The following is a 21,393-nucleotide window of genomic DNA, read 5'->3' as shown; positions in this document are numbered from 1 at the left end:
TGTCAGCAGAGTGCTCATGTTCTGTCTGCCCTCCACCATCACCTTAGAGGGCAGCCTGTCAGCAGAGTGCTCATGTTCTGTCTGCCCTCCACCATCACCTTAGAGGGCAGCCTGTCAGCAGAGTGCTCATGGACTGGAAGGGTAAAGGATCATCTGCTCTGCTCCTGCCTGATTAATAATTTCTCTGGTACTTAAAATAGTTACCAGAAATGATCAGGTAATACAATGTATATATTATGAAGTGCTGCTTATGAGGGTATAGAATACTATAGAATCCTTCTAGAAACAGAACTGCACTTGAGTTGTTTGCTAGCAACTTAGCAGCACTTTGCTTATCTGCTTATCTTTTGTCTAATGGCTTCACGCACGTACGAACACGTGTGCGTGCACGCGCGCGCACACACACACACACACACACACACACACACACACACACACACCTCTATAAGAGGAAGTATGAGACAAGGTCTCCCGTTGCAGTGAAAAATGAGATGAAGGTGTGGCCTTCCAGCAGGTAGAGAGAGACCAGGGCACCATGGTTACCTAGAAGGATTTACATGTTCCCCCACGTCAGTGGAGTGGAGAGCTCTAGAGACAATACCATTGTTACAACACAGTAGGAAGCTATAGAGACGGACAGCTTGGGTACTAGTGGATTGGAATAAACTAAACTAAACCCCTCAAACTACTTCCTGGGAAACATGTTTTCATGTTTCTGACATCCCACTGGTTAACATGTGAAGCATACACACCTCAGATATAGAATATTCTGAGAAGTGCTGAGAGAATACATGATCAATCTGAAAAGAGTGTGCCAGTATCATCAAAAACAGATCTTTATATACAGTACCAGGCAAACGTTTGGACACACCGACTCATTCAAGGGTTTTTCTTTATTTTTCACTATTTTCTACATTGTAGAATAATAATGAAGACATCAAAACTATGAAATAGCACATATGGAATTCTGTAGTAACCAAAAAAGTGTGAAACAAATCTAAATATATTTTAGATTCTTCAAAGTAGCCACCCTTTGTCTTGATGACAGCTCTGCACACTCTTGGTATTCTCTCAACCAGCTTCATGAGGTAGTCACCTGGAATGCATTTCAATTAACAGGTGTGCCTTGTTAAAAGTTAATTTGTGGAATTTCTTTCCTTCTTAATGTGTTTGAGCCAATCAGTTGTGTTGTGACAAGGTAGGGGTGGTATACAGAAGATAGCCCTACTCGGTAAAAGACCAAGGGTGTCGGGTGCCTTGTCCTCTATATAGGGAGTAGAGAGCCTTGTCCTCTATAGAGAGTAGGGAGCCTTGTCCTCTATAGGGAGTAGAGAGCCTTGTCCTCTATAGGGAGTAGGGAGCCTTGTAGGGAGTAGGGAGCCAGTTAAGCCACACCCTAACTAGTTGCACATTCACTTTACCCCAGGTGGGAACGGTTTTACTTATCATTTAGTCGCAGGAGAGTTAACAAACTGGAAATACTGGTGGAGCAGAAGCAACCTTTGGCCACGGCTGCCTTCTGCCATTACATGTATTTGTTGTATGATACAACATTAATTGACTGAGGTTTGGACTACCTTACACCTGCCTACCTGCCTGCATGAGTATGAAACAACAAGAGTTGACCGAAGAGGGATTACTGAAACCTGCCTACCTGCCTGGCAGCCATCCCCAGCTAGATACATCTCCAACATGGTGGAAGATGGCACTAAGAAAGGAGGAAGAAGGTACGTGTATTTTCATGTGTCATCCCATCTGTTTTTTTCTACTATAGTTTGACGAATTCAAATTCAAAAGTAACAAAACAGTCATACTGAAGGAATTCTATAGAACGTCACTGTACGCACGGAACGCAGGTGTTTTCACAGGAACTTAAGTTCACATGTAGGAGGATGCTTGGTTCTCAATGCTCAGCTCAGACATTTTAACGTCCTACTAACTATCAGTCCAGGAGTCAAAATGCAACGTTGTTGATAATTGAGTCCCACTGAGACCAATATCTTCTTTTACAAGGAACTTCGACAATCACATATTTTTTTTATAAGAATCAAAGGAGAAGAAGGATATTAGACTTGTGAACATTAGAATTTAAAATACATCCCTGTTCTAGAAATAAATACAAGATAAATGTTACAATGTCAAACCACTATATAGCTGCATGGACATTTTCATACCAACATTTATAAACCAGCCTAGACTGCACTATAGCACCCTATTCCCTATATAGTGCACTACTTTTGACCAGAGTCCAATGTGTCACGATCTTCGTAAAAATAGTCGGACCAAAGCCCAGCGTACTTTGAGTTCCACATCATTTATTAAAGATGTGAAACTTAGAAAAAACAATAAAGGAACAGGGAAGACAATGCAGTGCTAACAGGCAACTAAACATGCACAATATCCCATAACCCACAGCTGGAAAAATGTAACTTAAGTATGATCCCCAATTAGAGACAACGATAACCAGCTGCCTCTAATTGGGAATCATACAAATCACCAACATAGAAAATCAAACCTAGAACCCCACATAGAAAATATAAACTAGAACAATCCCCTAGTCACGCCCTGACCTACTCTACCATAGAAAATATAAACTAGAACAACCCCCCAGTCACGCCCTGAACAACTCTACCATAGAAAATATAAACTAGAACAACCCCCCACACGTCCTGACCTACTCTACCATAGAAAATATAAACTAGAACAACCCCCCAGTCACGTCCTGACCTACTCTACCATAGAAAATATAAACTAGAACAACCCCCCAGTCACGCCCTGACCTACTCTACCATAGAAAATATAAACTAGAACAACCCCCCAGTCACTACCATAGAAAATATAAACTAGAACAACCCCCCAGTCACGCCCTGACCTACTCTACCATAAAAAATATAAACTAGAACAACCTTTCTATGGTCAGGATGTGACAGTATGCGAGGAAGGGATGGTCTCATGTCCCATTCCTCTTTCCAAACAAATGTCAAGTCAAAAGATTGTGTATTTATTTAACCTGTATTTAACTAGGCAAGTCAGACAAGCACATTAATCAATGTATGAATATGTAGATATCACTAATATAATGCATATACTGTATGAATATGTAGATATGTCACTAATATCATGTATATACAATACGAATATGTAGATATGCCACTAATATCATGTATATACAATACGAATATGTAGATATGTCATTAATATAATGCATACACAATATGAATATGTAGATATGTCACTAATATCATGTATATACAATACGAATATGTAGATATGTCATTAATATAATGCATAGACAGTATGAATATGTAGATATGTCACTAATATAATGCATACACAGTATGAATATGTAGATATGTCACTAATATCATGTGTATATACAATACGAATATGTAGATATGTCATTAATATAATGCATAGACAGTATGAATATGTAGATATGTCACTAATATAATGCATACACAGTATGAATATGTAGATATGTTACTAATATAATGCATATACTGTATGAATATGTAGATACGCCACTATTATAATGCATATACTGTATGAATATGTAGATACGCCACTATTATAATGCATATACTGTATGAATATGTAAACATGCCACTATTATAAGGTATATACAGTACATATAAGTGTACTACCTTGTAACTACTTGTTATTTTATATTTGACTTGATTATTATTAATCTGGATTATTTATTTTATTTAACCTTTATTTAACCAGGCAAGTCAATTAAGAACACATTCTTATTTTCAATGACGGCCTAGGAACAGTGGGTTAACTGCCTTGTTCAGGGGCGGAACGACAGATTTGTACCTTGTCAGCGCCTTAACCACTAGGCTACCCTGCGCCTTGCCCTGCTATGTTGAGGCAGCAAAGCACACAGACATTTCACTGAACCTTTAAAACCTGTTGGAAACTGAACGTAACAAATAAAATGTGATTATCTCTCTCTCTCTCTCTCTCTCTCTCTCTCTCTCTCTCTCTCTCTCTCTCTCTGTCTCTCTCTGTCTCTCTCTGTCTCTCTCTGTCTCTCTCTCTGTCTCTCTCTCTGTCTCTCTCTCTGTCTCTCTCTCTGTCTGTCTCTCTGTCTCTCTGTCTCTGTCTCTCTCTCTGTCTCTCTGTCTCTGTCTCTGTCTCTGTCTCTCTCCTCTCCTCTCCTCTCCTCTCCTCTCCTCTCCTCTCCTCTCCTCCCAGTAAAGAGATGGTGGAAGGCAGGAGATACTGCGGGTGGTCCCGTTTCCGTTGCTGTTTCCTCGTCCTGCTCCTCATAGCAACGGTCTTCTTCTACTTCGGCGATCGGTCAGTAGAGTGGGTCCCTTCACTAGACAAGGCGTCAAAATGGTGGGCGGAATTGCGTGGCGGTTCAGTCAGCAGATCGGGTTCTACCAACACCAGTAGCGAAGCAGTTTCTCTCAACTCCACTGGTTTTACCATAGACGCTCATGAAACTGCGTCTGCCAATTCAACAGATCGTCAAACTTCACGTATCCACTCTACTCAACAGGCCATCGAACTCAACACAACACATCATGAAACTAGTTCCATCACATCTGCACTGACCATCATCACTAATCTGATCACAGAGGTCAAGGCAGTTCTGGCCACTCCTCCTCCGTATGTGTCCCCAGGACCGTACCATGTAGAATACCCATCAGAGTACATCTTCATCCTGGATGAGGCACAGAAATGCCGGGAGCAGAACCCTTTCCTGGTTCTGATGGTGCCAGTGGCGCCCTATAACAGGGACGCTCGTGAGGCCGTCCGCAGGACTTGGGGCAGTGAGAGGCAGGTACTGGGCAGAGAGGTCCGTCTGTTCTTTCTGCTGGGACTGCCCAGTGGAGAGGAGACAGAACAGCTCCAGGAGAAGGTGCTGCAGGAGAGCAAAGAGCACCAGGATCTGCTGCAGAGCGACTTCATAGACAGCTACAAAAACCTGACCATCAAGACCATGGTGATGATGGAGTGGCTGAGCTCTCGCTGCCCCAACGCCTCCTACGCCATGAAGATCGACTCAGACATGTTCCTCAACGTGAACACCTTGGTCAATATGCTACTTCACGCTCCAACGCAGAACTACCAGACTGGACTAGTGGCCCAATGGGCCGCTGTTCTAAGAGACCATAACTCCAAATGGTACCTTCCAAAGGAGGTGTTTCCTGAACCGGTATATCCACCTTATGCTCTGGGCTTGGGCTATGTCTTCACCTTAGACCTCCCCAGGAAGCTGGTGGAGGCGTCCAGGCATGTTAAAGCCGTCTACATAGAGGATGTGTATCTGGGACTGTGTATGAGACAACTGGGCATCCGGCCTACTGACCCCCCCAGTGGAAACCTCTTCCATGTTTTTCCTGTGGCTTATGACCGCTGCACCTACTCACGGCTGATAGCCACCACCACACACAGTATCACTCACCAGGTCAACGCATGGACGGACCTACACAAACCTGGTCCTCCCTGCTGATCTCATACAGTAACAGACTGACTGCTGTACCAATCACTTCCTCGTTGTTTGTTCATACACTAACTAACTAACAAACAAACAAAAAACAAAGAACGTGACGAGGGAATGGGGAAAGGATATACAGGATATTTCTGGAGAGATCTGAAAATATCTGTGCAGCAACTCTCCCCATTCAACCTGACAGAGCTTGAGAGAAAGAAACTCCCCAAATACAGGTGTGCCAAGCTTGTAGCGTCATACCCAAGAAGACTCAAGGCTGTAATCACTGCCAACGGTGCATCAACAAAGTACTGAGTAAAGGGTCTGAATAGTTATGTAATATTTCAGTTTTTATTTTTCATTTAAAAAATAAATCCTGTTTTTGCCTTGTCATTATGGGGTATTTGTGTGTAGATTGATGAGGGGAAAGAACTATTTAATCAATTTTAGAATAAGGCTTTAACCTACCAAAATGTGGGAAAAGTCAAGGTGTCGGAACACATTCCAAAGGCACTGTATACCTCGGTGAAGAACATTAACACCCTGAATGACCAGGTTCTTCACGCTACGTCCTTTGGGAGAATGTTGTTTTTCTCTGAACCGAGGCAGACACCTTGCTACACCGGTTTTTGATTCCTAAGGCTTTTTTTTAAACAAAGACTGAGAGCAGCAGTTATCTGTCTAACGTGGACATGGTGATGGACTGGACAGGTCTAAGAAATGGATGCAATGGGTTGGGTCTGTCTGTGGTGAATGTGTGCACTACACTGAAGCAGCAGAAACCCACAAGTTAAACAGGTTTATCGTAATAGAGACTAGTTGGCAGTGTTTAGACAGGCAGACCAATTCTGATCTTTATTCCCACTAATTGTTCATTTGACCAATCACATCTCTTTCAGAGCTGATGTGATGGTGAAAAGACTAAACACAGCCGCTACACAGCACTTAATTATCAGCTTTGCCCCTTTTCCCAGAGCAAACTGTAACCAGGTTGATTTGACCCAGCTTCTCACAACAGGAAAAAGAATACTGGAGCACCAGGAAATGTAGATTATAATGAACAACTTGTTTGGTTGTTGTAGGGGTTTAGAAAACAGGTGTTCTACTCCGTTAGCCCAGTACCTCCCCTAACCAGGTGTTCTACTCTGCTAGCCCATTACCTCCCCTAACCATGTTTTCCACTCTGCTAGCCCAGTACCTCCCCTAACCATGTGTTCTAGTCCGCTAGCCAGTACCTCCCCTAACCAGGTGTTCTACTCTGCTAGCCAGCACCTCCCCCTAACCGGGTGTTCTACCTCGCTAGCCAGTACCTCCCCTAACCAGGTGTTCTACTCTGCTAGCCAGCACCTCCCCTAACCAGGTGTTCTACTCTGCTAGCCAGCACCTCCCCCTAACCGGGTGTTCTACCTCGCTAGCCAGTACCTCCCCTAACCAGGTGTTCTACTCTGCTAGCCAGCACCTCCCCTAACCAGGTGTTCTACTCTGCTAGCCAGCACCTCCCCCTAACCGGGTGTTCTACCTCGCTAGCCAGTACCTCCCCTAACCAGGTGTTCTACTCTGCTAGCCAGCACCTCCCCTAACCAGGTGTTCTACTCTGCTAGCCAGTACCTCCCCTAACCAGGTGTTCTACCTCGCTAGCCATTACCTCCCCTAATCAGGTGTTCTACTCTGCTATCCAGCACCTACCCTAACCAGGTGTTATACTCTGCTAGCCCAGTACCTCCCCTAACCAGGTGTTCTACTCTGCTAGCCAGCACCTCCCCTTAACCAGGTGTTCTACTCCGCTAGCCCAGTACCTCCCCTAATCAGGTGTTCTACTCTGCTAGCCAGCACCTCCCCTAACCAGGTGTTCTACTCCTCAGCCAGCGCCTCCCCTAACCAGGTGTTCTACTCCCCTCAGCAAGCACCTCCTCTAACCAGGTGTTCTACTCTGCTAGCCCAGTACCTCCCCCTAACCAGGTGTTCTACTCTGCTAGCCAGCACCTCCCCTAACCAGGTGTTCTACTCTGCTAGCCCAGTACCTCCCCTAACCAGGTATTCTACTCCGCTAGCCAGTACCTCCCCCAACCAGGTGTTCTACTCTGCTAGCCAGTACCTCCCCTAACCAGGTGTTCTACTCTGCTAGCCAGTACCTCCCCTAACCAGGTGTTCTACTTTGCTAGCCAGTACCTCCCCTAACCAGGTGTTCTACTCTGCTAGACAGCACCTCCCCTAACCAGGTGTTCTACTCCGCTAGCCCAGCACCTCCCCTAACCAGGTGTTCTACTCTGCTAGGCAGCACCTCCCCTAACCAGGTGTTCTACTCCGCTAGCCCAGTACCTCCCCTAACCAGGTGTTCTACTCTGCTAGCCAGCACCTCCCCTAACCAGGTGTTCTACTCTGCTAGCCCAGTACCTCCCCCTAACCAGGTGTTCTTCTACCCTCAGCCAGGGCCTCCCCTAACCAGGTGTTCTACTCTGCTAGCCAGTACCTCCCCTAACCAGGTGTTCTACTCTGCTAGCCAGCACCTTCCCTAACCAGGTGTTCTACTCTGCTAGCCAGTACCTCCCCTAACCAGGTGTTCTACTCCGCTAGCCCAGCACCTCCCCTAACCAGGTGTTCTACTCTGCTAGCCAGCACCTCCCCTAACCAGGTGTTCTACTCTGCTAGCCAGCACCTCCCCTAACCAGGTGTTCTACTCTGCTAGCCAGCACCTCCCCTAACCAGGTCTACTCCGCTAGCCCAGTACCTCCCTTAAACAGGTGTTCTACTCTGCTAGCCAGCACCTCCCCTAACCAGGTGTTCTAATCTGCTAGCCAGCACCTCCCCTAACCAGGTGTTCTACTCCGCTAGCCCAGTACCTCCTCTAGCCAGGTCTTCTACTCCGCTAGCCCAGTACCTCCCCTAACCAGGTCTACTCCGCTAGCCCAGTACCTCCCTTAAACAGGTGTTCTACTCTGCTAGCCAGCACCTCCCCTAACCAGGTCTACTCCGCTAGCCCAGTACCTCCCTTAAACAGGTGTTCTACTCTGCTAGCCAGCACCTCCCCTAACCAGGTGTTCTACTCCGCTAGCCCAGTACCTCCACTAACCAGGTCTTCTACTCCGCTAGCCAGCACCTCCCCTAACCAGGTCTTCTACTCCGCTAGCCCAGTACCTCCCTTAAACAGGTGTTCTACTCTGCTAGCCAGCACCTCCCCTAACCAGGTGTTCTACTCTGCTAGCCCAGTACCTCCCCCTAACCAGGTGTTCTTCTACCCTCAGCCAGGGCCTCCCCTAACCAGGTGTTCTACTCTGCTAGCCAGTACCTCCCCTAACCAGGTGTTCTACTCTGCTAGCCCAGTACCTCCCCTAACCAGGTGTTCTACTCTGCTAGCCCAGTACCTCCCCTAACCATGTGTTCTAGTCCGCTAGCCAGTACCTCCCCTAACCAGGTGTTCTACTCTGCTAGCCAACACCTCCCTTAACCAGGTGTTCTAGTCCGCTAGCCAGTACCTCCCCTAACCAGGTGTTCTACTCTGCTAGCCAGCACCTCCCCTAACCAGGTGTTCTACTCTGCTAGCCAGCACCTCCCCTAACCAGGTGTTCTACTCTGCTAGCCAGCACCTCCCCTAACCAGGTGTTCTACTCTGCTAGCCAGCACCTCCCCTAACCAGGTGTTCTACTCTGCTAGCCAGCACCTCCCCCTAACCGGGTGTTCTACCTCGCTAGCCAGTACCTCCCCTAACCAGGTGTTCTACTCTGCTAGCCAGCACCTCCCCTAACCAGGTGTTCTACTCTGCTAGCCAGTACCTCCCCTAACCAGGTGTTCTACCTCGCTAGCCATTACCTCCCCTAATCAGGTGTTCTACTCTGCTATCCAGCACCTACCCTAACCAGGTGTTCTACTCTGCTAGCCCAGTACCTCCCCTAACCAGGTGTTCTACTCTGCTAGCCAGCACCTCCCCCTAACCAGGTGTTCTACTCCGCTAGCCCAGTACCTCCCCTAATCAGGTGTTCTACTCTGCTAGCCAGCACCTCCCCTAACCAGGTGTTCTACTCCCCTCAGCCAGCGCCTCCCCTAACCAGGTGTTCTACTCTGCTAGCCAGTACCTCCCCTAACCAGGTGTTCTACTTTGCTAGCCAGTACCTCCCCTAACCAGGTGTTCTACTCTGCTAGCCAGCACCTCCCCTAACCAGGTGTTCTACTCCGCTAGCCCAGCACCTCCCCTAACCAGGTGTTCTACTCTGCTAGGCAGCACCTCCCCTAACCAGGTGTTCTACTCCGCTAGCCCAGTACCTCCCCTAACCAGGTGTTCTACTCTGCTAGCCAGCACCTCCCCTAACCAGGTGTTCTACTCTGCTAGCCCAGTACCTCCCCCTAACCAGGTGTTCTTTTACCCTCAGCCAGGGCCTCCCCTAACCAGGTGTTCTACTCTGCTAGCCAGTACCTCCCCTAACCAGGTGTTCTACTCTGCTAGCCAGCACCTTCCCTAACCAGGTGTTCTACTCTGCTAGCCAGTACCTCCCCTAACCAGGTGTTCTACTCCGCTAGCCCAGCACCTCCCCTAACCAGGTGTTCTACTCTGCTAGCCAGCACCTCCCCTAACCAGGTGTTCTAATCTGCTAGCCAGCACCTCCCCTAACCAGGTGTTCTACTCCGCTAGCCCAGTACCTCCTCTAGCCAGGTCTTCTACTCCGCTAGCCCAGTACCTCCCCTAACCAGGTCTACTCCGCTAGCCCAGTACCTCCCTTAAACAGGTGTTCTACTCTGCTAGCCAGCACCTCCCCTAACCAGGTGTTCTACTCCGCTAGCCCAGTACCTCCACTAACCAGGTCTTCTACTCCGCTAGCCAGCACCTCCCCTAACCAGGTCTTCTACTCCGCTAGCCCAGTACCTCCCTTAAACAGGTCTTCTACTCCGCTAGCCCACTACCTCCCTTAAACAGGTGTTCTACTCTGCTAGCCAGTTCCCCCCCTAACCAGGTCTTCTACTCCGCTAGCCCAGTACCTCCCTTAAACAGGTGTGTGTTTCTCTTTCGCCTCCAGATACAATTGTTAATAGAATCATTGGAGGGCTCACAGTATATCATTTACCTCGATAGGATTTAAGATGGACAACACTGGGAGAGCAAGTTACAACAGGACAGCAGATTGAACCACTAAAATAGACTGAAGTAATGATTTACTATGACGTATCCATAACGCATTCATCACACTATAAACATTTAATGAGCGGATTGTAACCAGTGGCAACCGCATTGTTAAAGGTCAATGAAATATATTTATATCTTATCTAATAGCGTAACCATGTCATGATTTGCAATCGCTTTAGATATCTTAATAAATGCGGTATTACAATGACAGCGCAGTGTGAACATCAATGTCATACTTACTGAGACACCTAGTGGAGACATAACAGCATGACTAAGGAGTTCATTCACTTACACACAGACACACAGCTTGACTCGGGAGCGCTGTAACGGCACATTTTGGGGGGGATTGGGTACTGGCTCCTCTTCCTCTATAAAACATAGACAGAACAGTAATGAAGACAGGCAGACACTGCTTCCCCAATAGAAATACTCAGTCCCACTTGTCGTGGCGACTTCGGCTAGCTCAGCTCATGCATAGAAACACGTCTTCGGGTCAAATGGTCGTGTCGCGCCGAACTGCGATTGTGCAGACCGTCACACCAGAGGTACTCCTTCGATATCAAGTTGTTCTGGACGAAAACGTGTCAGATGGTCACTTTCACAAGGTTGGAGTAACAAAATGTTCAACTACTGAAGACACCTGTTCATTGAAATGCATTCCAGGTTGACTACCTCATGAAGCTGGTTGAGAGAATGCCAAGCGTCTGCAAAGCCGTCATCAAATCAAATCGAAGGGTGGCTACTTTGAAGAATATCAAACATAAAATATATTTTGATTTGTTTAACACTTTTTGTTGGTTACTACATGATTCCATATTGTGTTATTTCATAGTTTTGACGTCTTCACTCTCATTCTACACTGTAGAAAATAACACAAATAAAAACCCTGGAATGAGTCGGTGTTCTAAACCTTCTGTCTGGTTCTGTATCTAAACACTGAACAAATCAGTGCAACAACTTCGAAGGCTGTATTCAGTTACATAAGTTAAGGGAATCAGTCAATTGAAATGAATAAAATCAGATGTTACTGGTCACATGCACATGGTTAGCAGATGGTATTGGTCACATGGTTATCAGATGGTATTGGTCACATGGTTAGCAGATGTTATTGGTCACATGGTTAGCAGATGTTATTGGTCACATGGTTAGCAGATGTTATTGGTCACATGGTTAGCAGATGTTATTGGTCACATGGTTAGCAGATGTTATTGGTCACATGGTTAGCAGATGTTATTGGTCACATGGTTAGCAGATGTTATTGGTCACATGGTTAGCAGATGTTATTGGTCACATGGTTAACAGATGGTATTGGTCACATACACATGGTTAGCAGATGGTATTGGTCACATACACATGGTTAGCAGATGTTATTGGTCACATGGTTAACAGATGGTAATGGTCACATACACATGGTTAGCAGATGGTATTGGTCACATACACATGGTTAGCAGATGGTATTGGTCACATACACATGGTTAGCAGATGTTATTGGTCACATGGTTAACAGATGTTATTGGTCACATGGTTAACAGATGGTATTGGTCACATACACATGGTTAGCAGATGGTATTGGTCACATACACATGGTTAGCAGATGTTATTGGTCACATGGTTAACAGATGGTAATGGTCACATACACATGGTTAGCAGATGGTATTGGTCACATACACATGGTTAGCAGATGGTATTGGTCACATACACATGGTTAGCAGATGGTATTGGTCACATACACATGGTTAGCAGATGTTATTGGTCACATGGTTAACAGATGGTATTGGTCACATGGTTAACAGATGGTATTGGTCACATACACATGGTTAGCAGATGGTATTGGTCACATACACATGGTTAGCAGATGTTATTGGTCACATGGTTAACAGATGGTATTGGTCACATGGTTAACAGATGGTATTGGTCACATACACATGGTTAACAGATGGTAATGGTCACATACACATGGTTAGCAGATGGTATTGGTCACATACACATGGTTAGCAGATGGTATTGGTCACATACACATGGTTAGCAGATGTTATTGGTCACATGGTTAACAGATGTTATTGGTCACATGGTTAACAGATGGTATTGGTCACATACACATGGTTAGCAGATGGTATTGGTCACATACACATGGTTAGCAGATGTTATTGGTCACATGGTTAGCAGATGGTAATGGTCACATACACATGGTTAGCAGATGGTATTGGTCACATACACATGGTTAGCAGATGGTATTGGTCACATACACATGGTTAGCAGATGGTATTGGTCACATACACATGGTTAGCAGATGTTATTGGTCACATGGTTAACAGATGGTATTGGTCACATGGTTAACAGATGGTATTGGTCACATACACATGGTTAGCAGATGGTATTGGTCACATACACATGGTTAGCAGATGTTATTGGTCACATGGTTAACAGATGGTATTGGTCACATGGTTAACAGATGGTATTGGTCACATACACATGGTTAGCAGATGGTATTGGTCACATACACATGGTTAGCAGATGTTATTGGTCACATGGTTAACAGATGGTATTGGTCACATGGTTAACAGATGGTATTGGTCACATACACATGGTTAACAGATGGTAATGGTCACATACACATGGTTAGCAGATGGTATTGGTCACATACACATGGTTAGCAGATGGTATTGGTCACATACACATGGTTAGCAGATGTTATTGGTCACATGGTTAACAGATGTTATTGGTCACATGGTTAACAGATGGTATTGGTCACATACACATGGTTAGCAGATGGTATTGGTCACATACACATGGTTAGCAGATGTTATTGGTCACATGGTTAACAGATGGTAATGGTCACATACACATGGTTAGCAGATGGTATTGGTCACATACACATGGTTAGCAGATGGTATTGGTCACATACACATGGTTAGCAGATGGTATTGGTCACATACACATGGTTAGCAGATGTTATTGGTCACATGGTTAACAGATGGTATTGGTCACATGGTTAACAGATGGTATTGGTCACATACACATGGTTAGCAGATGGTATTGGTCACATACACATGGTTAGCAGATGTTATTGGTCACATGGTTAACAGATGTTATTGGTCACATGGTTAACAGATGGTATTGGTCACATACACATGGTTAGCAGATGGTATTGGTCACATACACATGGTTAGCAGATGGTATTGGTCACATACACATGGTTAGCAGATGTTATTGGTCACATGGTTAACAGATGTTATTGGTCACATGGTTAACAGATGGTATTGGTCACATGGTTAACAGATGGTATTGGTCACATGGTTAACAGATGTTATTGGTCACATGGTTAGCAGATGGTATTGGTCACATGGTTAACAGATGGTATTGGTCACATACACATGGTTAACAGATGGTATTGGTCACATGGTTAGCAGATGTTATTGGTCACATGGTTAACAGATGTTATTGGTCACATGGTTAACAGATGGTATTGGTCACATACACATGGTTAGCAGATGTTATTGGTCACATGGTTAGCAGATGTTATTGGTCACATGGTTAACAGATGTTATTGGTCACATGGTTAACAGATGGTATTGGTCACATACACATGGTTAACAGATGGTATTGGTCACATGGTTAGCAGATGTTATTGGTCACATGGTTAACAGATGTTATTGGTCACATGGTTAACAGATGTTATTGGTCACATGGTTAACAGATGGTATTGGTCACATGGTTAACAGATGGTATTGGTCACATACACATGGTTAACAGATGGTATTGGTCACATGGTTAACAGATGGTATTGGTCACATGGTTAACAGATGGTATTGGTCACATGGTTAACAGATGGTATTGGTCACATGGTTAACAGATGGTATTGGTCACATACACATGGTTAGCAGATGTTATTGGTCACATGGTTAACAGATGGTATTGGTCACATGGTTAACAGATGGTATTGGTCACATGGTTAACAGATGGTATTGGTCACATGGTTAACAGATGGTATTGGTCACATGGTTAACAGATGGTATTGGTCACATGGTTAACAGATGGTATTGGTCACATACACATGGTTAGCAGATGGTATTGGTCACATACACATAATACACACAAATCTAAGTAAAGGGATGGAATAAGAATATATAAATATATAGCGGCAGAGGCAAGAAATCAGCCTATTGAAATAAATTCATTAGGCCTTTAACTATGGCCGTCACATGACTGAGAATACAGGTCATCTGTTGGTCACAGATACCTAAACAAAAGTGGGGCATGGATCAGAAAACCAGTCACTATCTGGTGTGACCATTTGTCTCATGTAGAGCGACACATCTCCTTTGCATACAGTTGATGAGGCTGTTGATTGTGGCCTGTGGAATGTTGTCCCACTCCTCTTTAATGGCTGTGTGAAGTTGCTGGATATTGGTGGGAACTGGACCATGATGTCGTACACGTCGATCCAGCAGGAAGGTGTCCATACTAACGCTTCTCATGCAGCTCAACCAGCGCCATGAGCCACTCACTCACCAAGCCCGTCGACCCAAGCCCATCGACCCAAGCCCATCGACCCAAGCCCATCGACCCAAGGTTCCACCATGCCTCTGGACTGCATGACTTCTACCTGAAAAACAAAAACACAGGGGTTTAAATATAACACAGTTTGAATCGCATGATCCAACAATTATCCAATAGAAAGACTTGATTTGTTAAACATGCAAATCGGTCACACCTGTGACAGGTACATCCCTCGTTACAAAGGGATATAACACAGGTGTGTCCACTCAGAAACAATTGAACATGAGTTGGGCTCACACCATAGAGACAGTTAGAGGATGCAACCTTGTATCTGTCCCATTCTGGCGTCTGTGAGAACATGGGCAGCGCCATTGAAGCCATCTCCATACTGAAGTATTCAATTATCTTCTTCTGTTACTTCTATGAGTTGGTTAACAAACTGAAAGGGTGCATTACTGCCCCCTGGAGGTTGTTGACTGAACATGTATAAAGCCAAGCTTGGTGATTTACTGCCAGCTGTAGTGATGGAATGTTTGCTGGTTCCTCCTGCTGACCTGTGATGGAATTATATGATTCTTCCTTAATTAACCCATTGGAAAGTACACCTAGTTGACAACTTCAAAATGGTGAAAGTCCTCAATGGCGCTGCCCATGCTAAAATTGAGGTTTTGGGTCACTAGAGTGCTCTATCTATCTCTATGGTTCACACACACATAAAGGGGCAGGTTAACAGCATGAAATTGACACATCGTATACAAACCATATTAACTCCCCCCCTTTGCTACATATGACACTTGTATTTATTGTATGACAGAAGAGTTGACCGAGGTGGAATTACCTAAACCTGACAGCCATCCCCAGCTAGATAGATCTCCAACATGGTGGAAGATGGCACTAAGAAAGGAGGAAGGAGGTACGTGTATTTTCATGTTTCGTCCCATCTGTTTTTTTACTATAGTTTGATGTATTCAAAGTCATACAATTATGGAGTTCTGAGTGAGGTGTTCAATCTATGTTGATGACTAGCCTTATGAAGAGGAACCTCTGGCAGAACTAAAGTTTGTCTGAGGTGGTGCTCCTTCTACTGTTCAGTGCCCGAGGCGGTGGCGCTCCTGTTCAGTGCCCGAGGCGGTGGCGCTCCTGTTCAGTGCCCGAGGCGGTGGCGCTCCTGTTCAGTGCCCGAGGAGGTGGCGCTCCTGTTCAGTGCCCGAGGAGGTGGCGCTCCTGTTCAGTGCCCGAGGAGGTGGCGCTCCTGCTCAGTGCCCGAGGAGGTGGCGCTCCTGCTCAGTGCCCGAGGAGGTGGCGCTCCTGCTCAGTGCCCGAGGAGGTGGCGCTCCTGCTCAGTGCCCGAGGAGGTGGCGCTCCTGCTCAGTGCCCGAGGAGGTGGCGCTCCTGCTCAGTGCCCGAGGAGGTGGCGCTCCTGCTCAGTGCCCGAAGAGGTGGCGCTCCTGCTCAGTGCCCGAGGAGGTGGCGCTCCTGTTCGGTGCAATGTATACTCTGCCACCTTAGAATATGTGACCCACTATAAATACCTAGGTGTCTGGTTAGACCGTAAACTCTCCTTCCAGACTCACATTAAGCATCTCCATTCCAAAATTAAATCTAGAATTGGCTTCCTATTTCGCAAAAAAAACATCCGTCACTCATGCTGCCAAACATATCCTCGTAAAACTGACTATCCTACCGATCCTTGACTTCAGCGATGTCATTTACAAAATAGCCTCCAACACTCTACTCAGAAAATTGGATGCAGTCAATCACAGTGCCATCCGCTTTGTCACTAAAGCCCCATATACTACCCACCACTGCGACCTGTATGCTCTCATTGGCTGGCCCTCTCTTCATGTTTGTCGCCAAACCCACTGGCTCCAGGTCATCTACAAGTCTTTGCTAGGTAAAGTCCCGCCTTATCTCAGCTCACTGGTCACCCTAGCAACACCCACCCGTAGCACGTGCTCCCGCAGGTATATTTCACTGGTCATCCCCAAAGCCCACTCCTCCTTTGGCTGCCTTTCCTTCCAGTTCTCTGCTGCCAATGACTGGAACGAATTGCAAAAATCACTGAAGCTGGAGATCCATATCTCCCTCACTAACGTTAAGCATCAGCTGTCAGAGCAGCTCACAGATCATTGCACCTGTACATAGCCCATCTGTAAATAGCCCATCCAACTACCTCATCCCAATACTGTATTTATTTATTTATCTTGCTCCTTTGCACCCCAGTAGCTCTACTTGAACATTCATCTTCTGCACATCTATCACTCCAGTGTTTAATTGCTCAATGGTAATTACTTCTCCACTATGGCCTATTTATTGCCTTACCTCCCTTATCCTACCTCATTTGCACAAACTGTATATAGACTTTCTCTATTGTATAATTGACTGTATGTTTGTTTACTCCATGTGTAACTCTGTTTGTGCCGCTTTGCTTTATCTTGGCCAGGTCGCAGTTGTAAATGAGAACTTGTTCTCAACTAGACTACCAGGTTAAATAAAGGTGTTCTCAACTAGACTACCTGGTTAAATAAAGGTGTTCTCAACTAGACTACCAGGTTAAATAAAGGTGTTCTCAACTAGACTACCTGGTTAAATAAAAGGTGAAATAAAAAAAGTTATCTAAAAAAATCTTAGAATATCTGTGTCTTCTCTCATTGGTCGAGACGGGTGGGTGAACACTCCCGAAGAGCTGCACCTCATTTGAGACGGGTGAGTGAACACTCCCGAAGAGCTGCACCTCATTTGAGACGGGTGAGTGAACACTCCCGAAGAGCTGCACCTCATTTGAGACGGGTGGGTGAACACTCCCGAAGAGCTGCACCTCATTTGAGACGGGTGGGTGAACACTCCCGAAGAGCTGCACCTCATTTGAGACGGGTGGGTGAACACCCCAAAGAGCTGCACCTCATCTGCTTGACTCAGAAGTCAAGCATGGCTTTGAGTGCCACTCTCGTATCTAGATCAATGAGAGAAGACCAATGTATGTGATCACATCAGAAGTCTGTTCTGATGTTTAGTTTTAACATCAAACTAAGTATCATTCCAGAAGTTAAAATGGCACCATTGTTGAGTCTATGGCTAGAAATCAAATCAGAACGTCCTAATCTATTAGATAACTGTTAATATATATGTTAATATATATCATTTTTTGAAGACTGCAATGCCACAGAAACATAATGATGGTGAGTTTTTTTTCATACATCTCAAGGATGACTTAACCATTTATGTTTCTCTCCTCCCAGTCAGAAGATGGCGGAAGGTGGGAGACGCTGCTGCTGGTCCGGTTTTCGTTGCCGTTTCCTCATCCTGCTCGTCACCGTGGCGGCCATCTTGTTCTTCACCAACCACCAGTCAGCAGAGTGTGTCCCAAGATGGTGGGCAGAATACCACGGTCGTTCAGTCAACACCAGTAGCGAAGCAGTTCCTCTCAACACCACTGGTTTTACCATAGACGTTCATGAAACTGCGTCTGCCAATTCAACAGATCGTCAGACTTCACGTATCCACTCTACTCAACAGGCCATCGAACTCAACACAACACATCATGAAACTAGTTCCATCACCTCTTCACTGACCATCATCACTAATCTGACCACAGAGGTCAAGGCAGTTCTGGCCACTCCTCCTCCGTATGTGTCCCCAGGACCGTACCATGTAGAATACCCATCAGAGTACATCTTCATCCTGGATGAGCCAGAGAAATGCCGGGAGCAGAACCCCTTCCTGGTTCTGATGGTGCCAGTGGCGCCCTATAACAGGGACGCTCGTGAGGCCGTCCGCAGGACTTGGGGCAGTGAGAGGCAGGTACTGGGCAGAGAGGTCCGTCTGTTCTTCCTGCTGGGACTGCCCAGTGGAGAGGAGACAGAGCAGCTCCAGGAGAAGGTGCTGCAGGAGAGCAAAGAGCACCAGGATCTGCTGCAGAGCGACTTCATAGACAGCTACAAAAACCTGACCATCAAGACCATGGTGATGATGGAGTGGCTGAGCTCTCGCTGCCCCAACGCCTCCTACGCCATGAAGATCGACTCAGACATGTTCCTCAACGTGAACACCTTGGTCAACATGCTGCTTCACGCTCCAACGCAGAACTACCAGACTGGACTAGTGGCCCAACGGGGCGCTGTTCTAAGAGACCATAACTCCAAATGGTACCTTCCAAAGGAGGTGTTTCCTGAACGGGTATATCCACCTTATGCTCTGGGCCTGGGCTATGTCTTCACCTTAGACCTCCCCAGGAAGCTGGTGGAGGCGTCCAGGCATGTTAAAGCCGTCTACATAGAGGATGTGTATCTGGGACTGTGTATGAGACACCTGGGCATCCGGCCTACTGCCCCTCCCAGTGGAAACCTCTTCCATGTTTCCCCTGTGGCTTATGACCGCTGCACCTACTCACGGCTGATAGCCACCACCACACACAGTATCACTCACCAGGTCAACGCATGGACGGACCTACACAAACCTGGTCCTCCCTGCTGATCTCATACAGTAACAGACTGACTGATGTACCAATCACTTCGTTAGTTTTTTTGTTCTTGCCAACGATGTAAATCTGGTGAATTTGTAATGCATTTCCACTTTGATTAAATCGTTTAATAATCATGATGATGTTACTGAATTTGGATTAGACACATTTCCAGTCTTATATCCTTTGTGGTGCTGGGAGTTACTGCCCCCCCCCCCCCCCCCCCCCCCAAAAAAAAACATATCTACATTGGAGAACAAGTTATTATACTGAAACTTGACCACAAGAAATGTACAGAGGTACAACTGTGTGTGTGTTATTTTTCTACTTTAGTTGAATATAGTTTTTTCTTTCATGGTCTAATCTAACTGTACTTAATGAGTCATTTACAACTTGAGTAGTTCTCTCATTATTATTATTACAATGATCTATCCATGCTCATTGTTTATGTATGTTCAGTAGAAGGTTTACAAGATTATACGGTTTATGTGTATAAGGCATATGAACTAGTTTTTTGAGAAGCTAGCTGGGGGACCAGCGCTGGTTTAGTTCTGGGTTCAGAGATGATTTAAATGATAATGCCCAAGGATATATTGACATGGGTGTTGTTAGGCCAAAGACAAAGTCAAGGGTGGGCAAATTTGCCAATATGTCCTCCAAACACCGGCTTCAAGGACATTATCACTTTTATGCAATGGGATGACCAACATATTAAAATAATGATTGACATATTTTCATTAAAGACATTATTCCGATGAATTTATTCATTCTATTTCATCCTTCCACAAGATATAGTCACGACACAAATCTAGGGTTGCTACCCAAGCCGGCTGGTCGTTCGTTCTATCCGTTCGGTTGCCAGAGACGCGACCCAGTTGTTCATTCTTTTTGTTCTGTATCTATGGACGCGCCCCAGTCGTTTGTTCTAAGTGTTCCATTGCCATACTGGCTGGCCATGTTCTTGTCCCTTGCTTGTTAGCTAGCCAACTACGTCTGACTTAGAGTCACGTCAAACAGAGCAGACCGAATAATAACAGCAGCTGCATTTGTTTAAGCTGTTTTCTAGTGACATTTATTTTCAGACGTCCATAACATGAGCTAATAAGCGCAATTTTCGCCTCGCATAGAAAATTCGCTCACTCGTCAGGTCACTGTTGTTCAGAGGAGCAAGCCAACAACACAATCACTTCAAACTGAAGCTGGAATAAATGCAAACTAGCTGCACTTTGTTTCGTTTTGACTTTTTTTCAATTGACATTTCTTATATCCTTAAAAATGACGCCAGCTGATTCATGATTTAGACTGGCTGAGAAACGCTGCCTGCCTGTCTGTCTTGTCCCGACTGTTCATTACTATGGGACAGCTGGTGAGAATTTGAATATTGAAGCAATGTTGCAAATGTCAGAGAGACAGACAGTAAGGTTTATACAAATCTCCGCTGTTGAAAACTAAATGTGAGACCATGTCTAGATGCTTTTCATAGTGGAGATCAACTTCATAAATTGCCTGGCTGGGCTGACGAAATGTTGTATTGCGGAGTCAGATGGAACAGAGTAAATAGGCATTTTAACATCATAGATTGGTGGTAACTTGTGGAATAGACACTGGCTGGAATGCGGTTTTAACCAATCAGCATTCAGGATTAGACACACCCATTGTATAAAATCTGTCTACAGAATTGTTTTATTTTTATATATACAAACTCGAGTACAAACAATGGTTAGCAGAATCGTTTGAGGGCTCACAGTGTACTGTTTACCATGATAGGATTTTATAAGACGGACAACACTGGGAAAGGACTGCAGATTGATTTTATAAGACGGACAACACTGGGAGAGGACTGCAGATGGATTTTATAAGACGGACAACACTGGG

The 21,393-nt window shown here is 45.4% G+C and overlaps 1 protein-coding gene and 1 long non-coding RNA gene across 4 annotated transcripts; both read left to right on the top strand.

Annotated features, from left to right (window-relative positions):
- The first annotated feature begins 1,339 nt into the window (after window positions 1-1,339).
- Window positions 1,340-19,881, top strand: LOC110518910 (beta-1,3-galactosyltransferase 1-like). 3 transcript variants are annotated; one of them, XM_036964047.1, is made up of 2 exons: window positions 1,340-1,727; window positions 4,201-5,831. In XM_036964047.1, exons 1-2 carry the CDS (start codon window positions 1,693-1,695, stop codon window positions 5,465-5,467), a joined length of 1,302 nt encoding a protein of 433 aa, XP_036819942.1. In that variant the 5' UTR covers window positions 1,340-1,692; the 3' UTR covers window positions 5,468-5,831. The 3 variants fall into 3 exon arrangements, with proteins under 3 accessions (XP_036819942.1, XP_036819944.1, XP_036819943.1); XM_036964049.1 differs by lacking the exon at window positions 4,201-5,831 and adding an exon at window positions 18,299-19,881 and having other exon boundaries at window positions 1,344-1,727; XM_036964048.1 differs by lacking the exons at window positions 1,340-1,727; window positions 4,201-5,831 and adding exons at window positions 14,974-15,972; window positions 18,299-19,881.
- LOC118944485 lies at window positions 9,960-11,454 on the top strand. Its single transcript, XR_005039823.1, has 2 exons — window positions 9,960-10,314; window positions 10,428-11,454. It is a non-coding gene; the product is annotated as an uncharacterized LOC118944485 (long non-coding RNA).
- Window positions 19,882-21,393: the final 1,512 nt, after the last annotated feature.

This window comes from Oncorhynchus mykiss, chromosome 26 (assembly GCF_013265735.2).
Source record: "Oncorhynchus mykiss isolate Arlee chromosome 26, USDA_OmykA_1.1, whole genome shotgun sequence".
Lineage (NCBI taxonomy): Eukaryota > Metazoa > Chordata > Actinopteri > Salmoniformes > Salmonidae > Oncorhynchus > Oncorhynchus mykiss.
Note: the sequence above shows the minus strand (reverse complement) of the source record. Positions and strands in the feature narration are given on the sequence as shown.